Source organism: Diceros bicornis, chromosome 1 (assembly GCF_020826845.1).
Source record: "Diceros bicornis minor isolate mBicDic1 chromosome 1, mDicBic1.mat.cur, whole genome shotgun sequence".
Taxonomy (NCBI): Eukaryota; Metazoa; Chordata; class Mammalia; order Perissodactyla; family Rhinocerotidae; genus Diceros; species Diceros bicornis.
This window is the reverse complement of record NC_080740.1, coordinates 21,309,423-21,329,122: the sequence shown is the minus strand read 5'-3', so window position 1 is coordinate 21,329,122 and position 19,700 is coordinate 21,309,423. Positions and strand designations below refer to the sequence as shown.

The following is a 19,700-nucleotide window of genomic DNA, read 5'->3' as shown; positions in this document are numbered from 1 at the left end:
ATTTAGGGAAAAATAATTTTTTTTTCCTTATCAAATACAGAAATATAGAACAATAGCATGAGAAATGTCCAACTTAAAAACAGGTTGTATTTTAAAAAATTGTTTTTAAGGTATTTGTTTAGAACTCAAACTGTATTCTTCCCATAGAAAAATTACCACTAATTATGGCTGGGTCCTCAGGATAGTTCCAAAATGAGTCTGCAGTTGGCTCCCCCACCCTTTTTCTGGTTTCAATGTTCCATCTTTTTAGGTATAATGAAATATTTCCAATGAAAAATAGAAAGTAATATATCTGTAATGCTAGAAATTAAACAAAATTGAATAAGAAAATTAACTTGACTCTAAGTATTTGAGGAAAAACATGTTAACTAAAGGAGAATAAGGAAAAGACAAAGACCTCTATAAATCTTCTGAAAGTACTTGTTTTACATATAATTTGATTTAGACATTTGTATCTTCCATTTTCCTTGGAAGGGTCGTATTACAAGTATTAATCTGCCAACCAATCATAATCAGGGAATTTTGATGCAGAAAGAAAGAAAGGCAGAAAGAAAGAAGAGAGAAATATTTCAGAGATAACCAGTTGAAAACAAAAAGAAAAGAAGGAGAAAAGACTATAAAGAGGATATGTATGATAGAAAGGGACTACCCAAGATGGAACTAATGAGCTACAAGACAGCAGGCTAGTAAGGTCTCCTGGGAGGACACAAAGTGGCGAGGGAATGGGCTGGTCAGGCTGGTCTGTGTGTCAGCCACCAGGTGGCACCACTCGTGAGGCACAAGAGGAAGAGAAGAGGCCTCTGAGGATGGCTGGGAAGCAGGGACCCAACAGCATATACTCATGACTGTGGGAAGTTCCTGTATTCAGCATTTTAATAACCTTTAATACTTAAAAATACCTTATTTCAGATCTAGTCTTAGCCTACTTTTCCTAAAGAAGCTTGGAAGACTAAGAAAATTTACGTGATTCCCCTGTGTTTATATGAGAATTCAGTAGTAAACTGGGATAAGAGTCCATTTAAGTATTTATTTTTTTAAATCATTCAACAAACCAGGTGCTGTTCCAGGTGTAGGGAAACAACAGTGGACAAAGCCGCTAAGCTCTCTTAGAGCTTACCTTCTGATGTGGGGAGAGAGACAAGCCAATATGTCAGATGGTGATCGGTGCAGTGAAGAAAAATAAAGCAGGAAAAGGGAGATGGTGCTGGCAGGAATGTGTTCATTTGCTCTTTTATACAGTGTGCTCAGGGAAGGCCTCTCTGATGAGGTGACATCTAAACAGAGACCTGAGGAAGGGCTAGAGCGAGCCCTCTAGATATCTGCGGGAAGGAAGGGCATTCTGCCAGGGAATAGCAACTGGAAAGACCCCGAGGCAAGAAGCTGCTTGGTTCCTTCCCCAGACACCAAGGAGTCCTGTATGGCTGGAGCAGGGTAGGTGAGGGCTAAAAGTGTAAAAGATAAGTTGGGAGGGGAGGAAATCATGTTGGACTCTCAGGCTCAGCTAAAGATTTTGGATTTCACTCCAAGTGAAATGGGAAACCAGTAGAGGATTTTGAGCAGAAGCGTGACATGGTCTGACGCTAACTACTATATGGTGAATTGACTAAAAGTGGGTAGGACAGAAGGTGGGAGTTAGGAAGCTATTGCAGGAGTCCAGGCAAGAGGTAATGGTGACCTGTTTCCAGTCTATTATTGGTAGAATAATATACCTTTGTAAACTGATGTTGATGAATAAAACCCATGTCAAATATCCAGAGTATTTAATAAATACTTTAGGTATTTATTAGTTTTTCTATACCTCAGGAAACTGGGTACTCATTTCTCATATATTTATCAATGATTTCCTTAAAAGCCCTTTAGCTTTAACGGCTTTTCAAAGAGCTCTTTGAACTTTGTTTAAAATCATTTTTCATATTTTTTCCTCTGGCAAATCTGTCATTCTAATCCCATTTAAAGTTAAGTTTTATCTCTCTTTGCAGTATAAGCAAAGATTGGAAGTAACTGCAGGATTCTTAATAAAGACTGACTTAAATTTAAAACAGTAAACAAATGGGTAAAAATGCAGACCTGGATATGTGTGATGGTCTCCCGAAGAGAGATAAGATTATATTTCTTCCTGACCATATCAGAAGCTAAGGGGTTAGACTGGATGGCAATGATGCAAACTATGTACATTTTTTAGGGCAAACCTAAGAAGATCATTATCAGTATTAATGATAATATTATCAATATTAACATTATATTATCAACATTAATATTGATAACATTAATATTATCAATATTAATGATAATAACAGTCAAATGTTTACCATATTCTGGGCATCGTTCTAAGCTATGGAATAGCCTCTATTATTTCCATTTTATTGATAAGAAAGTTGAAGACCAGAGAGGTTACATAACTTGCCCAAGGCCCTACAGTTGGTAAATACTGAAGGAGGGATCTGAACTTAGGCAGTCTGACTCTAGGATCTCTGCACTCTTTGATACTACCCCACAAGTCTTACTTTACTGTAGTTATTCAACTTCACAATATTTTTCAGCTGATAAAAACAAAATAGTCTATGCAGAATGCCCCTCCCAACTTTCCACTAAGACCCTGGAACAAGGAGGATTTTGCAATTTAAATCACTAGCAATTATGCATTCTTTTAAACACAATTGCATTTTTATATAATTACATTTTCACAATTCAAAAAAATCTGGATTTCTCTTTTAAGTGAGAGGAAGGCAGGTGTTTTACAAAATAGATCAACTATTAAAAGAAAAAAATTCACGTGAAAATAAGTTTAAAAGAGAAAATAAAAGTTTTAATTTTAAAATGAGACTACCTTTATTACTAACTGAGCTAAAGGATGCTGATATTAGGTTATCAGAGAAGAAAATATTTCGAGGAGTAATTTTTAAAGAATAATCTCTGAAATAATGGTATCAGCTTTAATAGTACAAAAAATTCCTATTCATAAAAATGGCACTTTTCTGCCAGTATTAGAAAACGATAAAGAGATAATATACAATAAAGCAGCTACAAGGATAAATAGACTAAGAAGAACACTCTTCCTACTCTATCACATAATATAATTTTATAGAAAAGAAAGTACTGGGCCGGCCCCGTGGCTTAGCGGTTAAGAGCGTGCGCTCTGCTGCTGGCGGCCCGGGTTTGGATCCTGGGCATGCACCGACCCACCGCTTCTCTGGCCATGCTGAGGCCGTGTCCCACATACAGGAACTAGAAGGATGTGCAGCTATGACATACAACTATCTACTGGGGCTTTGGGGGGAAAAATAAAAAAATAAAAAATTAAAAAAAAAAAGAGTCATATTCAGAAAAAAAAAAAAAGTACTTTTTTGAAATACCTTTAAAAAACTACTTGTAAATGCAGACTTTTTAATAAAAGCATTGTAGCATCTTAAATTTTCAATAGACTCTTTATAGTAAAGTAGGTTTATTAAAACAGGAATCCCTATTAGTTTTTCCTATTCAATATCTTTCTATTTACAGTTTTTTGAATCACCATCTTTTATATGATATTTCTAAGGTCCATAGGAAGGAAGGGAAGAGGAAGTCTGGCTTGAGGCTTTGATCTGAGAAATTTAATCCCATACTCTGTGTGTAAATTGGATTTATACAAAATAATACAGCTACAGCTAAGCTAATAGAAAAAAGACCTTTAGAATTCTAATAGATTACACTTTATATCTATTTTAAGCTCCTAATTGATTAGAAGAATCACAAAATAAGAAGTCCTTTGTGGATACTTCATCAAAAGCTGTATAAGTTTATTTATTAAGAAGAGGTGAAACAGAACATACTGTCCCACACGTCTAATTTTAGACTTAATCCCTACTAGAGTAGCTTTAAACTCTTCCAGCACTGAGCAATTGCATTTTAAACGGTTGTATTAAACATCAGATTAAACATGGACCATCAGAATAATCTTTGCCTTGTTGGCTGGTAAGGCTGTTCACCGAGGCAACAGACTCAGTTTGTGCCCGTCAATCCTGGTGTAATAGTTAATAGTACCCTTTTACTCTAAAAAAATGTGCTGATTTGGACAATAAATTAGATAGACTCCCTGTCTCAATAAATGAGCAAAAACCAAAACAATAAAACAAACCTGTTTATTCAGTTTTAAAGCCTACATTTTCTTTTTAATAATACATGGGGGCCATTTTCACATTGCATTTCACCTTTTAAAATAAAATTGACTGTTTTTTACCCAATCCATTACTACTAGACATTCATACTGTTTCTAATTCTTTAATATAACATAATACTATAATAAATATCCATGGAGATAAATCTGTGTATTCTTTAAGTTTTTCCCTAAAATTGGAATTTCTAGGTCAAAAAGTATGCACATTTCTAAGAAATTTGGAACATAATGCCACATTTGCTTCTGGAAAATTGGTGCCAGTTTATACTCCCAGCAGCAGTATATCAGAAGTCCTATTTCTAATACAAGATTTTCTAATTCTTGTTAATCCTTGCAAACTCTACATGTGAAAGAAAAATGGTATCTTCTCGTTTGAATATTTTTCTGACTACTGAGTTTGAACCTTTAAAAATATCTTGGCCATTTGTGTATCTTTTGTTGTGAATTGCTTGTTTATATCTTTCTGTTAATTTGTTAACAGGGTATTTCTCTTTTTCTTATAGATTTGTAAGAGCTTTATGAATATTAACCTTGTATCATTTATAAAAAGTTAATTGTAGATAAATAATAATGTTACAATGTTGTTTCCTGGCTCCAACATGAGGTTCTTGTGGCAGCCCCTTGCATCTTTCTCTTTCTACCTTATCTCTAGTTAACATCTGGTTAATAAAATGTTTCACTGTTTTATATAAAGACCCTTGCACAGATATTCTCTCTACTCCCCCTCCCCCCCCAAAAATTATAAAAATGCAACTTGCCCCCTTTGATAATAAAAATATTCATTATGAAACACATTAAAAACTGTGCTAAGGGACTGGCCCGGTGGTGTAGTGGTTAAGTTTGCACGCTCCACTTCAGCAGCCCAGGGTTCTTGGGTTCGGATCCCGGGTGCGGACCTATGCACCACTTATCAAGCCATGCTGTGGCAGGCATCCCACATATAAAGTAGAGGAAGATGGGCACAGATGTTAGCCCAGGGCCAATCTTCCTCAGCAAAAAGAGGAGGATTGGCAATGGATGTTAGCTCAGGGCTAACATTCCTCACCAAAAAAACCAAAAAAAAACAACAACAAAAAACTGTGCTAAGCCTTGAAGATGGTAATTTCCTGTTTACAACTGGAGAGACACTGATTTTTGGCTTTACTTCCTTTACCTTAGCTGGGCAGGTCTAATCAACACATGATCTCAATGCTGTTAATAAAATACATCCTGCAGGGAAATGCGACTCAGAAGGAGTCTATTACCAAGAATCAATGAAAGATAAATAAAAATCTATGTAGAACTATGAATTTTAGAAAACCGTAATAATTGACAAATTGCAGAAAAAACCCTGCAATTGCAGAGAACCTACATCATTTCCAGAAGTGTGGGGAAGCAATGCAAAGGAGTCTCTGGGAATGTTCTGTCTTGGTTAAAGAAATGCTTATTGTCAAGTAGCATAAAGTAGGCAGGGATAGGCAGGTGTTCCTCTAGGTGGATAAATGAAAATTCCCTCATTCCAACCAACTTCATTTGATATTTTCTTATATAATCTGTTAGATAAATACATTATGAAATCTTCCAGTTTGCTGATGACTTTTAACTTTTATGATGTATGAAATGGCAAGTAGTGATAATAGTGTATCAAGATTATAGAGTAGAAAATTTGCATCGTAGGCAAATATAAAACAACAGTTAAAGAAAAATGATTTAAACAATGCATATAAATCGACTAACATACGTGGTGATAGAATGACTAGGAATAGACTAGGCCTCACTGCAGACAGCTCCCTACAGACACTGGACTATTTAGCTGCTAGAGTCAAAAAGACAAACAAAACTCCAGATATCACTGTGAAATATATTGATGGAAAACTGAGAAAGAATCACTCCAACCTTTCATAATCTTTTGCAGTTCTGGTAACTGTACCTCAAGAAAACAGAACAAGGCTAAAAATTTAAGGAAATTTGGAAATGGGGTAGGGAAAGTTCTACGTGAGGAAAAACTAGGGGAGAAAACTAAAGAAATGCCACCATAAAGAAGCATATATACATAAAACTATGAAGGTGATAATAAGATAGTTACAAATAATCCTAATTGCACACACATTTTTTTTTTTTTTTTTTTGCAGGGAAACATTCACCCTGAGCTAACATCTGTTGCCAATTGTCTTCTTTTTTTTCCCTCCCCAAAGCCCCAGTGCATGGTTGTATATCCTAGTTGTAAGTCCTTCTAGTTCTTTTATGTGAGCCACCACCACAGCATGGCAACTGACAGATGGGTGGTGTGGTTCTGCAACCAGGAAACGAACCCAGGCAGCACTGCCGCAGCAGTGAGAGCACTGAACTTTAACCCCTAGGCCATCAGGACTGGCTCCATACATTTCTTATAAAAACAGAAATGAGGAAAAGTAACAAGGATTGCCTGGAAGTTATGGAGCCAGAAGGTGGCAGAGGTATGGCTAAGTGCAATAATTACTTTGGGATAAAGGGGAACCAGTAAGTGATGACTAAGAAACTGAAGAGGTTAAAAATATACATCAGGCAAAAGAACAACAAAGAATTGTGTTCAAATATACAAGAAGTGATGTGAAATAAAAGAGAAAAGGAAAAGGTACTGATATAAATTAACTGTAAAGAAATTTAAGACCCTAGAATAGTCTTGAGTTAAATGAAGGGAAAGACGGTGTAGCTGAAAGAAGGAGACAAAAAGAGCTTCCTTATTTCTTTGATTTTCAGATACGTTTGCTTTCACATTTTAATATGAAAGCATATTAAATGTTAATACATATTAAGCATTTAATATGTTAATACATATTAAGCATTTAATATGTTAATACATATTATACATTTAATATGTTAATACATATTAAACATATATATCTTATATTGTATCTTTTTTTTTTACCAAAATCTATTTATAAATTCATGGTACTTTTTGCAATTGATGGTGGCTTAGAACAGAGGAATTACAGTATTTAAATGTTATTGAATTTAAAGTACTCTTTTAACTTAGATAGAAACTAACAGTTCTATATAGTTTCCTCTAAATTTGATGATGGCACTGTTCTAGTATCTTCAACAACCCCTATCCAAATGTTGCTGTTCTAGGCCTATTGTTATGCTTATAGACATTAAGAAGCTAGTGAAGCAAATAGTACAGAATAATCTAAAGATTCTGAGGAGAAATATGTTTATAGCATCAAATTAAGAGACTTTTCTGACACTGTACAAAATTAGTAGTTTGAAAGTGGATGGAATAATCCAGAAGGGAAATGCTTACATTTTAGGGAGGTGGTGGTAGAGAATCAAATTATATACAAATCATATCTATAAAGTTATGAACCTGAATATCTTTTGTGGCTTACTTTATAGTCATATCCTGACTGAATCTTTTGAAGGAAAAATCACTATACTAAGTGAAGGCCAAAGGAACCCGAGGAATATTATCTTCATTTTTCAGATACGGATTTGACTCACAGTTAAATGAGTTGCTCAAGGTTATAAACAAGTCAGCAGGGCCTCTGACTACTTTGCTTATTCATTCCCCAGCATTATTAGAAATATTTACAGAATTGCCTTACTTACCAAGCATGGTAGGGTAAATATCCACAAGAGAAACCACATTTGATACTTGTAGGTTGGCCTTAATTCCCGGTCCCATTATCAAGAGTGGAACGTGGGCACTAGCTTCGTACATACTCATTTTATAAAACTGACGATGTTCCATGGCAAGCTCTCCGTGGTCTGAGGTGTATATGACAATAGTTTTCTGAAGAAGACCTAACTGACGAAGAGCCAAAATAATTTCACCTATAATACAAATCAAGATAAATCTTAATTATCTTTCAATTTATGTTTTATTCTATCACAATAAGTTTATAACAACTCTATAAGAATTTGTAAGGATGCTTCTTAACATGTTCATGTTACCTTAAGTTATACCAAGTTTCATGTGCCTGCCCCTCAGTTGACAGACTAGAGAGAGGAAGGAGAAAATATAATACTCATGGGATAAGTTTCTTTATTTGGAGATCATGCTGGCTTGCTCTCTATTTCTATCAGAGAATGGGGGAAAACAAGTTCCTCTTAGTGACTCGAATGAAAAAAAGAAAGACGAGTCTGGATATCAGTACTATACGTGTCTCAGATGATGAAACAACTGATATCACCACCGACCCACAATTTCTGCCCAATGAGAAGTGAAAAGAGGGGTCAGAACACCTCCACCCTGCCACCCTTTCCCCCAAATCCTCAATTGCCAGATCACGCCCATGAAGTTGGCTGAGGGTTATGGAAATCCCACCTTTGAAGAAGAGCTGGAAGCAGTACACACGGTATACAAATGTGATTTAGCATATTCTTGGATAGGGAATAACTGGACAGTAAACTTCCTCTGACCAGTCCCTGTCTCTTAGTGTCCTGAAACTTCCTCCTCATGCAATTAAGAGAAACACAGTAAGGCGCAGTCCAGAGAGGTCATCTCTATTTTGGCAGTTCCTGAATCTGGCCTGCAGGGGTCTGTATTATTAAGAAAAATCCACAGGTGATTCAGAGGTCCAGTCAGAACTGAGACCCACTGCTCTATGGAGTTATTTACGGAGTTCAGACCATCTGGATCTTTCAACTGGACAGCTGTAATTGCTTCCTAATTGGTCTTCTTGTCTCCACTCCTCCTTCCCCTCCACAATATCCCTTGTACCACTCTGGTGGCTATCTTTCTAAAATATCTGATCATGTTACAGCCCAGCTTAAAATTTTTTCACATCTTCCCATTGTCTAATTCTTTAGCAAGCTCAGCACCCTCAGCTACCCCTAGACCTTTACTTTCACAATCCTAAACTGCCTAGAATTCCCTGACCTAATAATTAGTTTAGACTTTCTTGCCTCTGTACATACTCTGCCTTCTGTGTTGAATGCCCTTTCTCCCACCATTTACTTGGCAAATTCCCATTCTTCCTTTATGACCCAGCTCGAGCATTACGTCCCTGGTGAAGCATTCCCTGCTCCTCCAGGTAGAGTGAATCCAAGGAATTTCTGTCCTCCAAGACCCCTACGACTTGTATACTACTGTAGTTACAACAACATGTTATAATTGCTGGTGTTTACACTCATTCAGTAAATGTTTACTGAGTTCTTATTATGTGCTAGGCACTGTGGATGCAAAGCTGGGCACCTAGCATGCAATGTTGAGTAAGATGGAAGGCCCTGACCTCATGGAGCTCACATTCTTCAAGGGAAACGGACAGAAAACAAGTAAATAGACTAAATAACTAAAGATTATGATGTAAAACAAACAAGAAGATAAGGTAAGGAGTAAGTAGGATGATGGGGCTGGCATACTAACTTACATTGGTTGGGAAGACATCTTTGAGGTGGTAATTGAGCTGAGAGCTAAAAACTGAGAATAGCCAGCCATGTAAAAAGCAAAGGGACGGGCATCCCAGGCAGAGGGAGCAGTGAATATAAAGGCCCTGAGGTGGGGTAAGAGCTTCCAGTGCTTTTAATTAATGTGTCATATCTTAACAATACTCAACTGAGTACCACCAGTGCCTGACATAGTGCCTGATAGCTAGCAGGCACTCAGTGTTTGTTGAACAAACACACTGAACAGTAGCAAGTATTATATGGTGACCAGACCAGTTGTAGATTTAACAACAAGATACAATATATTCCATAAACTTTGTAATATAGTCCATAAACTTTGTAACTTTAAGTGAGCTGCTGCATTTTTTTTTTCCTGAAGAGACTTCAGGAGTAGTATTCCCACACTCCCTGCAGCAACATTATATACTATTTCACTTTAGTAGATATGGATAAATGGATAGGTACAAACTTTCAAAAGCGATTTTGAGGGTGCAAATGGGTGAATATCACTAACATCAGAAAATATCGAAATACAATTCAACATTCGTGTGGACGTAGATTAAGCAAACTTACTTAAAATCTTATTTGCATTGAAGATTGAGTAGTTGGACAGTCCTTGAAAATCTTTTAATACATATATTTGCTATTTTATAAATAATTTATCCACAGGGCTTTTTTGCTTTCTGCTTTATATTTTTCTATTTTTGCCCAATGAATGCTTTTTAAGAAATAGCCATTCGCTTGTTTATTCCCAAGGTTTACTTTGTATAGAAGGGGTGCTACCCACACTTCACTAATGCAATTATGCTCCACTCCAAAGTGCAGCAAAATACCTGATATGGTGTTATGAAAATAACTTGTTATAAAAATTGGTATATTTTCTTAAACCAATGTTTCTCTCCATCTGAAGTGGAAACTGCCATAACTCTACAAGTGAGCAGGCAAAACACTTCCCTGACAATCATCTTATGCAGGCAGGTTTGGTTTTGAGTTGAATTAGGGAAGGAAATTCACTATAAGTCTGGACCAGAATATACATGGGGAAACTGATCTCAGCTTTAGTTAAGCCTTGCTCTAGAGGGCCTAGGGAGAATGGATTTGTTTTGCAGTTATTACAAGTCTGGGAGAAGTCATGAGATTCTACACTCAACTGTCTCCTCTACTTGAACCTCAGCTGCCTTACAGTTACCTGTCACACATGTACCTGTGTTTGGCTGAATACTGATTCCTGATTAAAGCCGGTTAAAAGTTTTGTTTCAAGCAGATGATAGCCTTCTATGACCTCTTCTTTATGTATGAACAAATCTAAGCATTTATTAATTTATGAATAATTTGGATTGAGAGGCTTTTATTCTACTATTAATAATGCAAATTATCTAATTTTTATATGTGTCAAGAGTCTTATAATCCTAAATCTGAAGTATCTAAGCAATTGTTATAAGAAATTATCTCAGGATGTTCATACAAGTCACCAAAAAGCATGATCACAGTTGGTTGAAAACATATTATGCTTTTTCTTCATATAATAGTTTATTAATTACACCACCTACCAAGCATGGCATCTGTCTCAGCACACATAGCATAATAAAATGCTCTAATATTTTTAATTTCTTTTTCTGTAAACTTCCCAGTGCAGTTTTTTGTATAAGAAGAGTAATAATCTATAGGGTGCATTTCTGACAGAGGCAACCACTTTGGGATTTTGATGGCATCATAAGACACCTGAAAAGGGGAGAAAAACAAAGTAGTAATATTCCTCTTCTCCAACAAGTATGTATGGTAAACTAGACAACATTTAATTATTTATGCTAGTAGAAAAGAATGGTCATAAATTATGTAAATAAAATAGTAAATCAAAAACATAAATTAGGAACAAATTGTTAATTTTCCAGCAACAACAAAAGGTTTATATCAATATTTGTTTATATAGTGAGACAGTTATGAAAATTATTTAAAAAATTATACATGTCAATGGAAAACATGAGCTGTATTAGATAGTATTCTAGTCCAGAAAAAGTGTCCAAGCACTTTAAATATAGTTGTGTGATCAATTCAGATTTCAGAATCAACAACCTAAGAATCTAGACTCCTTTTTCCCAATAGTCCACTAGTAAAAATATCAATATCTAGTGAGATAGCCAAATGTTTGTTAAAAACAAATACAACTTTTTAATACATATAAATGCTTACAGTTTTGGTGAAAACAATTAAGACTAAAGTCTTATATATCTTTTAGTCATGTAACTTTAAAAAATTCAAATATCTACTTATTATTTTACTTAAAAGTTATTTGACTCATTTCATTAGGCTAGTACTAACTCCAGACACATTTTTCAAGATGGAGCCAGTTAGAACCCTTTAAGAACACATGAAGTATCTGAAACTTGGACATTATTTCCTTTAAAATAGGGTGCACTAAATAGTGTTTCTGATTAGAGTTTTTAAAGTAACTTAAATTTGATTAAAGATGATGTTTCAAAACACAGGCAGTCCTCTCTTTGCATGGTTCAGATATGCACAGATTTCAGTTACCACAGTTCAGGTAAATAACACCAGTCCCCCAATAGAGTTCAAATTTTAGTTACCAAGGTATATTAACTGTGAGTTATTGCATAAAGTACAAACTATCACATTCATAATCTGCTAGCTCTTTAGTCTACAAACCACTACATAAATTACAGATGTGTCTCATAATCAGTGACTAATCAAGTCATTTACTTCAAAGTCTCTCAGTGGTTAGTCACTGCACATCTTTCATTCAGTATACACACAGACAGCAAAGTGTGTAATTGTGCAGCCTCCTTGTCTCCCAGTGATAATTCCATGTGACGTTTTATCAAAATGGATAATCAAAAGAGGGAACTGGTGAACAAAGATGAATGTACAGTAAGGAAATAAAAAGTGGTAACAGTGGAAGTGAAATCTGAATAAAATGTAAATGGAGTTATAGAGGAAACAGCTGCCTGAGAATGCTGACACTGCTACCATTTGAGACATTCTAGATATACAACCAGAGGACTCATTGATCTAAAGGAGGAAGGTCATTGCAAAGAAAAGGATAAACTTGTCCTAGAGGAAGGGATACTGGCAAAAATCTTCACATTAAAGGAACTCTCAGAAATACATCATGATGTTAAAAGTGCAAAGGGTAAAATGTTGGAAGGTTATCCAAATTTAGAAAGGAATATGACAATTTGCCAAGACATACAGAAGACACTTGCTCGGTAGCTTAAGTTATACAGTGAGAAGGCAAGCACTGTGCAAACTACTCTTGCTACATTTTGTTACAAAAAAACCAAAGCACTTTAGTTCTCAATGTCTCTAGTGTTTTCAGTTACAGTGCATTCAATAAATACTAGTTTTACTATTTTTTCATTTCCCTATACATTTATAACCCAAAATAAGAAAGTTTTAAATGTTTTGACAAATGTTTTTAAGAGTCCTAGAAACATGGTCATTTCCCCAAACTGATTATTAAGATCTCTTTGTACAGTTTCAGCTGGCATGGTCATTTTTACCATCCTGAACTGTGCAAAGTGAATACTGCCTGCACTCCTAAGAGAGTGTCTTTCAGTTTGTCTTCTTATAGACATATTATATGAAAATGTATTCAATTCAGAAGTAGTTTTCTAAGTTTTAATATATTTTATTTCTGTAAAATTGCCTGTTTAGTTTTTGTCAACCAGTTATTGGTCAAGTTTGATTTAATGAGAATATACAGTTTTCAAAATTTTCTTTAAAAGTGATAATAAAAGAAACAGTGAGTAAATACCAGTAATATACAGATATCATGTTAACTTCTACTTTTGAGTGCATATAGGGTACTTACTTTTTTAAGCCAATAAAGAGATGTGCGAAATATTGAAGCTCCAAAATTTTCTCCTGAAGATGGTGAAGGATAAGGGTGTGGTAAATTTAATCCCAAGTACAGAACAAATGGTTGAGTGTAATTAATCGCTTCCTTTCTTAACCAATTTACTGCTCTATCTGTATTCCTCCAGTCCTTTTCCATAACTCTTACTTTCGTCTTTTTAGGGAAAAGATTAACCATAGGCCTGCCTTCTTGTCTGAGTAAGAAAGCAACATCTCTTGTCCATGCTTCCACGCGATTGCTGAGGGGGCAAAAAGACAGGTATATTGTATGGTATTTAAAAAGTTTTAGAAATTGACTAAGCATAAACATAAGAAAGCAATATGGAAAACAATGTTTAGACTCAGTCACGTAAATGTTCAGACTAACTATGTAATCTTGGGCCCTCCAGGACCAGTTCAACTGACCCCATCTCTTATCAACAGAGTGATTAATTGCCTTTCAGAAAATCTGCAAAGTCATGTAGCCAGAGCATGTGCAAAAGAAGTCTTGACCTGAAACGACCGTGCAACCAGAGATCCTCCTTCCCACGGAACCCAAGACTGGGACACAATCGCAACTTGCAAGTCCAACTTTTATCAGAAGCGAAGGGTCCCTCATTCAGGAAGATCCAATGTTAAAATTCCTTCCCCACCTCATCAAAAATGTTTAGAAGCCCATCATAAAAGTTCAGAACCTTGGGGCCAGCCTGGTGGCACAAGCAGTTAAGTGTGCATGCGCTGCGGCGGCCCGGGGTTCGCTGGTTGGGATCCCTGGCACGCACGGATGCACTGCTTGGCAAGCTATGCTGTGGCGGTGACCCATATAAAGTGGAGGAAGATGGGCACATATGTTAGCCCAGGGCCAGTCTTCCTCAGCAAAAATAAAAAAAGAGGAGGATTGGCAGGTGTTAGCACAGGGCTGAACTCCTCACACACACAAAAAAAAGTTCAGAACCACATAAATGTTTAGAACCCTGTCATAAATGTTTAAAAGCTTACCAGAAATGCTTGAAGTCCACCAATCAAAACCTGTCCTGCCAGTGTTTCCATGTGCCAGCCTGTTCTCCCTAACCTCTTAAATTTTGCCCCAAATCCTGAATCCGGGAGACAGATCTGAGGGCACACGCTTCCTGTTCTCCCAGCAGATCGATCTTGCAGAATAAAGCTGATCTCTTTTCCAGAAGGCTGATGCCATAATTAATTGGCTGTTTATGTGCATCCGGCAAGAAAACCCCAATTTTGTGCAGTTACAACTACACTAGATCTCATTAAGAATAATTACTGAGCACTGAAAATTCAAAAACCAGGAAAAAAAAAATCAAATAATCACTAACGTGTTCTTTAAAACTATGATAGATTATTTAGAAAGGTTACTTTTTCTTATAACAAGACATTTAGTAAAATAAAAAATGTTTTGGATTCCTAGTATTTCTCCTGAATTTTCTAGCATTTTGTCTTTTTTGTCAGAAGAAAACAGTATTTCTAACCAAAGCTACTATAATTTCCTCCTATAACTAATCTTTATATTTTTAAAATCCTATCTCACATGTGCACCTTATGTGTTTCTGAAGTTTCATGTTTTGAACTGTTTCCAGCTATGTCTTTTCTCATTATAAGAACAATTTTAACTATGATCTAAGCTATCTAAGCTAATAGTGATGCAGATTTCTTATCCATTATAAACTAGATGTATTTTCTCTATTAGCCGATTTAAAAATTAAGTGATTCCATCAATTCAATTTCTTTAAATCTTTAGTCTATTTTATCTAACTACTTGATAAGTAGTAGTACTTACGACTACTTTTTCTCAATGTATATTTAGTTAGCATAATTGTTTAGGGAGCAGTCCTGGACATTTCTAAAAAGCTTATTTTTACAAGTTTTAGTTGAGGCAAGTACCTCTGAAGTGCCCTATCAATTAAGAAGATTTTTAAAATTCAGATACCAATATAGAAATAAGGAATATTTTATATTAAATAAAATATAAATAAATATATTGTTTATTTAACCCCATATAATACCCCACATAAGGGAATTTCAAACTACACAAAATGACTAATGGCCCATAAACGAGCTAAAATAGAACTTTTATCTGCCTTTTGAAGGCAGGTAAAGAATTTAAGCAGCCATAATAAAAATATAATTTTTCATAGTGGATATTCAATGTATTTTGATAAAAATAATGAATACTAGAATTTCAGCAAAATTACATCTAACAGATTCTAATTAATTCTGTCTAGCACATGGAAAGCCCTAAAATAGTAAGTTTTGTAAAATTTATCATACTATCAAAACAATGTAACATTAGTTTCTCAGTCTTTTGCTTAAATCATTGCTGAAACTCCCTATATGTGACTATTATTAGTTATTGCAGAGGATTGGGATGTTAGGGGTTTATTACACCAGCAGTACTTGTGGCATAGCTCAAGGATTTTGAGATAAGAAGAAATAGGACACTGAGATTCATACAAGATGTTTAGAAACTCAAGTGCTTTCTTTTCAACCAAGGAGTGTTACATGGAGTGTTATATTTTCGTATGGCTGACGCATTATTAGAGAAAACAAGAAAATTACAATCAAGCTTGTAATACAGCCTAACTAGTTGCCTAGTGTGATATTGTGATTTATAATTAAAAATTTATACTTGGTCTCCATCCCCCCTTCTGGCAGGGAGCTCCTAAAAACCTTGGAATTTCCTAAGTGAAGAGAGGGACAAAGGAACCTTTTGTTATGTTAATTAGGTTACTTTTTGACCACACCTACGGATGGGGGCTGGTTGCCAGGAGAACCAACCGTGTGATAATAGGATGAAAAACTTTGGTCCCACCCCCCTGACCTCGGGGAAGGGAGAGGGGATGGAGATTGAATTCAATTACTAATGGGCAATGGCTTTATCAATCAATCATGCCTGTGTAATGAAGCCTCCACAAAAACCCAAAAAAGGTGCGGGTTTAGAGATCTTCCGGCTTGGTGAGCACTTGCAGCAGTGGGAGAGTGATGCTGGCTTAAAGGGGACATAGAACCTCCATGCCCTTTCCCCATGCCTTGCCCTCTGCATCTCTTCCCTCTGGCTGTTCCTGAGTTATATCCTTTTATAATAAACTGATAATCTAGTAAGTAAAATGTTTCTCTGAATTCTGTAAGCTGCTCTAGCAAATTAATAGAACCCAAGGAGGGGGTCATGGGAAGTTCTGATTTATAGCCAGTATGTTAGAAGCACAGGTAACAACCTGGACTTGCCACTGGCGTCTGAAGCAGAGGGGAGGGGGAGGGGGCGGTCTCATTAGGACTGAGCCCTTAACCTGTGGAATCTGATGCTACCTCCACATAGATAGTGCCAGAATTGAGATGATTTTAGGACACCCAGCTGGTGTCCGGAGAATTGGTGGTGTGTGGAAACCCCCCATCCCCCCTTCTCCCCCCCCAACACATACTGGAAGTGAGTACAGAATCCAAATTGGTGATCAGAACCTTTACCTGGCTTTGGATTAACTCAGGTGTAGAGTATTGTCTTGATTGTGCTGATTTAGTCAACCCTAGGATGCAGTCATGAGTGAGTCTAGAACATCTCAAGGAAAGATCTAGCCTTGAAAGATGGCTGTAGCGAACCCGGATTACTGTGTCTTTTGCTACAGCAGTGAATACAATGAATAAGTGAGATCCCATTGAACATTTCTGGTAAGGTTATGCCCCCTTCCCTATTTTTTTATTTTTTACTCTCTGTGTTCCCAAGATTCTTTCAACCCAGATTCTCGGTCCCCGTAAGAGTAAAAAGGCTCATATCAAGTTAATTTTGGCCTCGTCTTATCATTATGGCTAATTTCAAACTTAGCTTTATTTTTGCCCTCTTACTAAATTATATGTGATTTACCTTCCTAACTTAGTGGCATTCTCTTTCGTCTATTCATGGTATGTGTGCCTTTGGCATGATTCCTGTAATTGCTGGTATTCAAGGAGAGTTATAGCAAATGATTTCAGCATTACTAGGGAAGCAGGACAAGATTATGGTGGAAGGTAAAGGTTCCTCTCTCATAATTTTCATTTTTTCCTCTTTTCTGGCTATCCCAAGAATCTTGAGTAAGCTAGCTGATTAAGAGGGTAATACTTTGGTTAGTTGACCCATATTCAGGCATTGTGCCTAAGTATAAAGTAACAATTTACTTCTTTATAACTTAAAATCACTTAGCACATTTTAGGTATTCGATAAATATTAATAATTATAGTCAACATTGACTCTCTGTTCTGCTCTCACTACTCCTGGGCCAGCCCAATCCTCGCGGGCCCTTGTTAAGCACAAGAAGAGCAAGAGACGCAGTAAGCAGTAGGCTGCTACAAGAGCTGCAATTCTCAGCTCAGAGAGTCTCTTTTCCCAGTCCAAGGTTCCTTCTGGCCAGTAGCACTAATGAGGAAAATAGGGAGAGAATGTGAAAATCTATTACAGTTACTGTAACATAAAAATAATTCTTTTAAAATTATAATTCTCTTTACTAAACAACTAGTGTCTCCAATCTCTTCTTAACCAGGCCAAACTGTTGCGCCAGGAAACAGTATCTTCTGACCATGTGCTTAGATTTACTTTGTCTTGTTGTTCTAAGTGTTGTCTCTATCCCCCCACCATTATTTGCTATAACCTCCTTGAAATATAAGCTTTCTAATTACTTGGCCACTGCGGGTACTTTGAACAAATTTCCTTCCATTCCATTTCTATGTAACTTGTCTGGAATGTCAAGAGTATGGTTTCAATCAGGACAATTAAAAAAGGCTTGTATTAATAGGGAGGAACCAAAACTACCTGTGGTTTAGATACTTAATGATTTATTGGCTCCTCTCATTATAAATTTACCTTGTTACTTGCAATAGGCATGAACATATAATGTGTAGTTTCCTGTATGCCAGCATTTCTCAAAGTGGCCCAGAGATCTCTGGGAGGTTCCCAAGAGGCTTTCAGGGGGTCCATGAGGTCAAAACTATTGTCATAATAATAAGATCTTATTTGCCTTTTTCACTCCCATTCTCTCATGAGTGTGCAGTGGAGATCACTCCAATTTAGCCTCAGGTGAGCGCTCAGATGTAGAGTATACCTATCCCAAAGGGGATTGTTCTTGATAAACTTCGAGAGGCTTCAATGTGTCATTTTGTCCCTACACACTAAGCGACCCTCCTAAGTGGTCCAAGCTCTACTTCAATTCTTTGTAGACATGTAAGAAGGGCTTCTCTTCTCAAAGGGACACAAAAAAATAACCACTTTTTGGTTCACTATTAGCTACACTTTGTCCTACCTCCACCTGAGGTCCAGTTCTTTCTATCATTGCTACTCTAAGAGTGGTCCATGGACCAGCAGCATCAGCATCACCAGGGAGCTTGTTACAAATGCAGAATCTCAGGCCTCATATCAGACCCACTGAATCAGGGCATTTAACAAGATGCCCAGGTGATTTGTATGCATGTTAAAGTTTGAGATGCAATGCTCTACGTAACAGTGTAAGAATTCTTTTATGCAAAAAAACCCTTAATTTTTAGACAGAATAATCAAAAGTGTTTCTATAGTAGCCCACGAATAGCATTCTTCTACCTTGGTTGGATTCCAGAAAACAAGGTGATGGCTAAATGCACTCTCCAATAATCAGCAGTTGAAGTTCTTTTTAACAACAAAATCTCTTCCTAATATAAATGGAAAATAAAACTACCTAACACATTACCAACTAATTATTGCATAAATTTGTCTATGTGCCATTGCTGTGTGGGTATTCTGTGCCAATGTGCCAAATTCTGCTGTAGCATTGGATACAATCAGTCCAAAGGTAGGAAAAGATTACTTTACAGAGTAACAAGCACATCTGAAAAAATATCACATATTAAAATTGATGAGAACATAAGAGTTTTCTTTCAAAATGAATTAGGAGCCTAGACTTAAATCTTCAGCTTCCTAAAATTCCTAAGATAAATATCTCAGACTTTAAGAGTTCTGTGGAGATATCTTTTTCTCTCTCTCTCACACACACATGCACAATCACTGTTATTGATGGGATTATAACAGCTAACATGTCTCAGATAAGTTTCTTGCATAGAAAAATTATAATTCTGAATGATGCCCTTGCAAAATTTGCTATTAGCCTAACAAATTCTGTAAGAGAAAAAGGAATCCATACTTATTCCCTTCAAATGCTCTTTAAGTTGTGAGAAACACACATACCATTTTTTTAAAAGAACTTACAAGGCTGTCATCTATCTTCCTTACTTATATGACAGTCTGTTTTAGTTTAATGAATAATACTAACTCTGGCAAATTCAAGTTGGAACATCCCTTTTCAATATACATTATTTAAATGATCAATGTATGTATGTTTTT

At 36.2% G+C, this 19,700-nt stretch overlaps 1 protein-coding gene across 1 annotated transcript in view; it reads right to left on the bottom strand.

The window, feature by feature from the left end:
• ARSK (arylsulfatase family member K) overlaps positions 1–19,700 on the bottom strand; it is a 51,309-nt gene that overhangs the window by 4,849 nt on the left and 26,760 nt on the right. The window contains exons 4-6 of the mRNA XM_058532952.1: positions 13,329–13,611; positions 11,050–11,221; positions 7,721–7,945 (exon numbers count right to left, since the gene is read on the bottom strand). Of these exons, the coding sequence (XP_058388935.1) occupies positions 7,721–7,945; positions 11,050–11,221; positions 13,329–13,611 (680 nt within the window). The remainder of the gene's footprint in view (positions 1–7,720; positions 7,946–11,049; positions 11,222–13,328; positions 13,612–19,700) is intronic.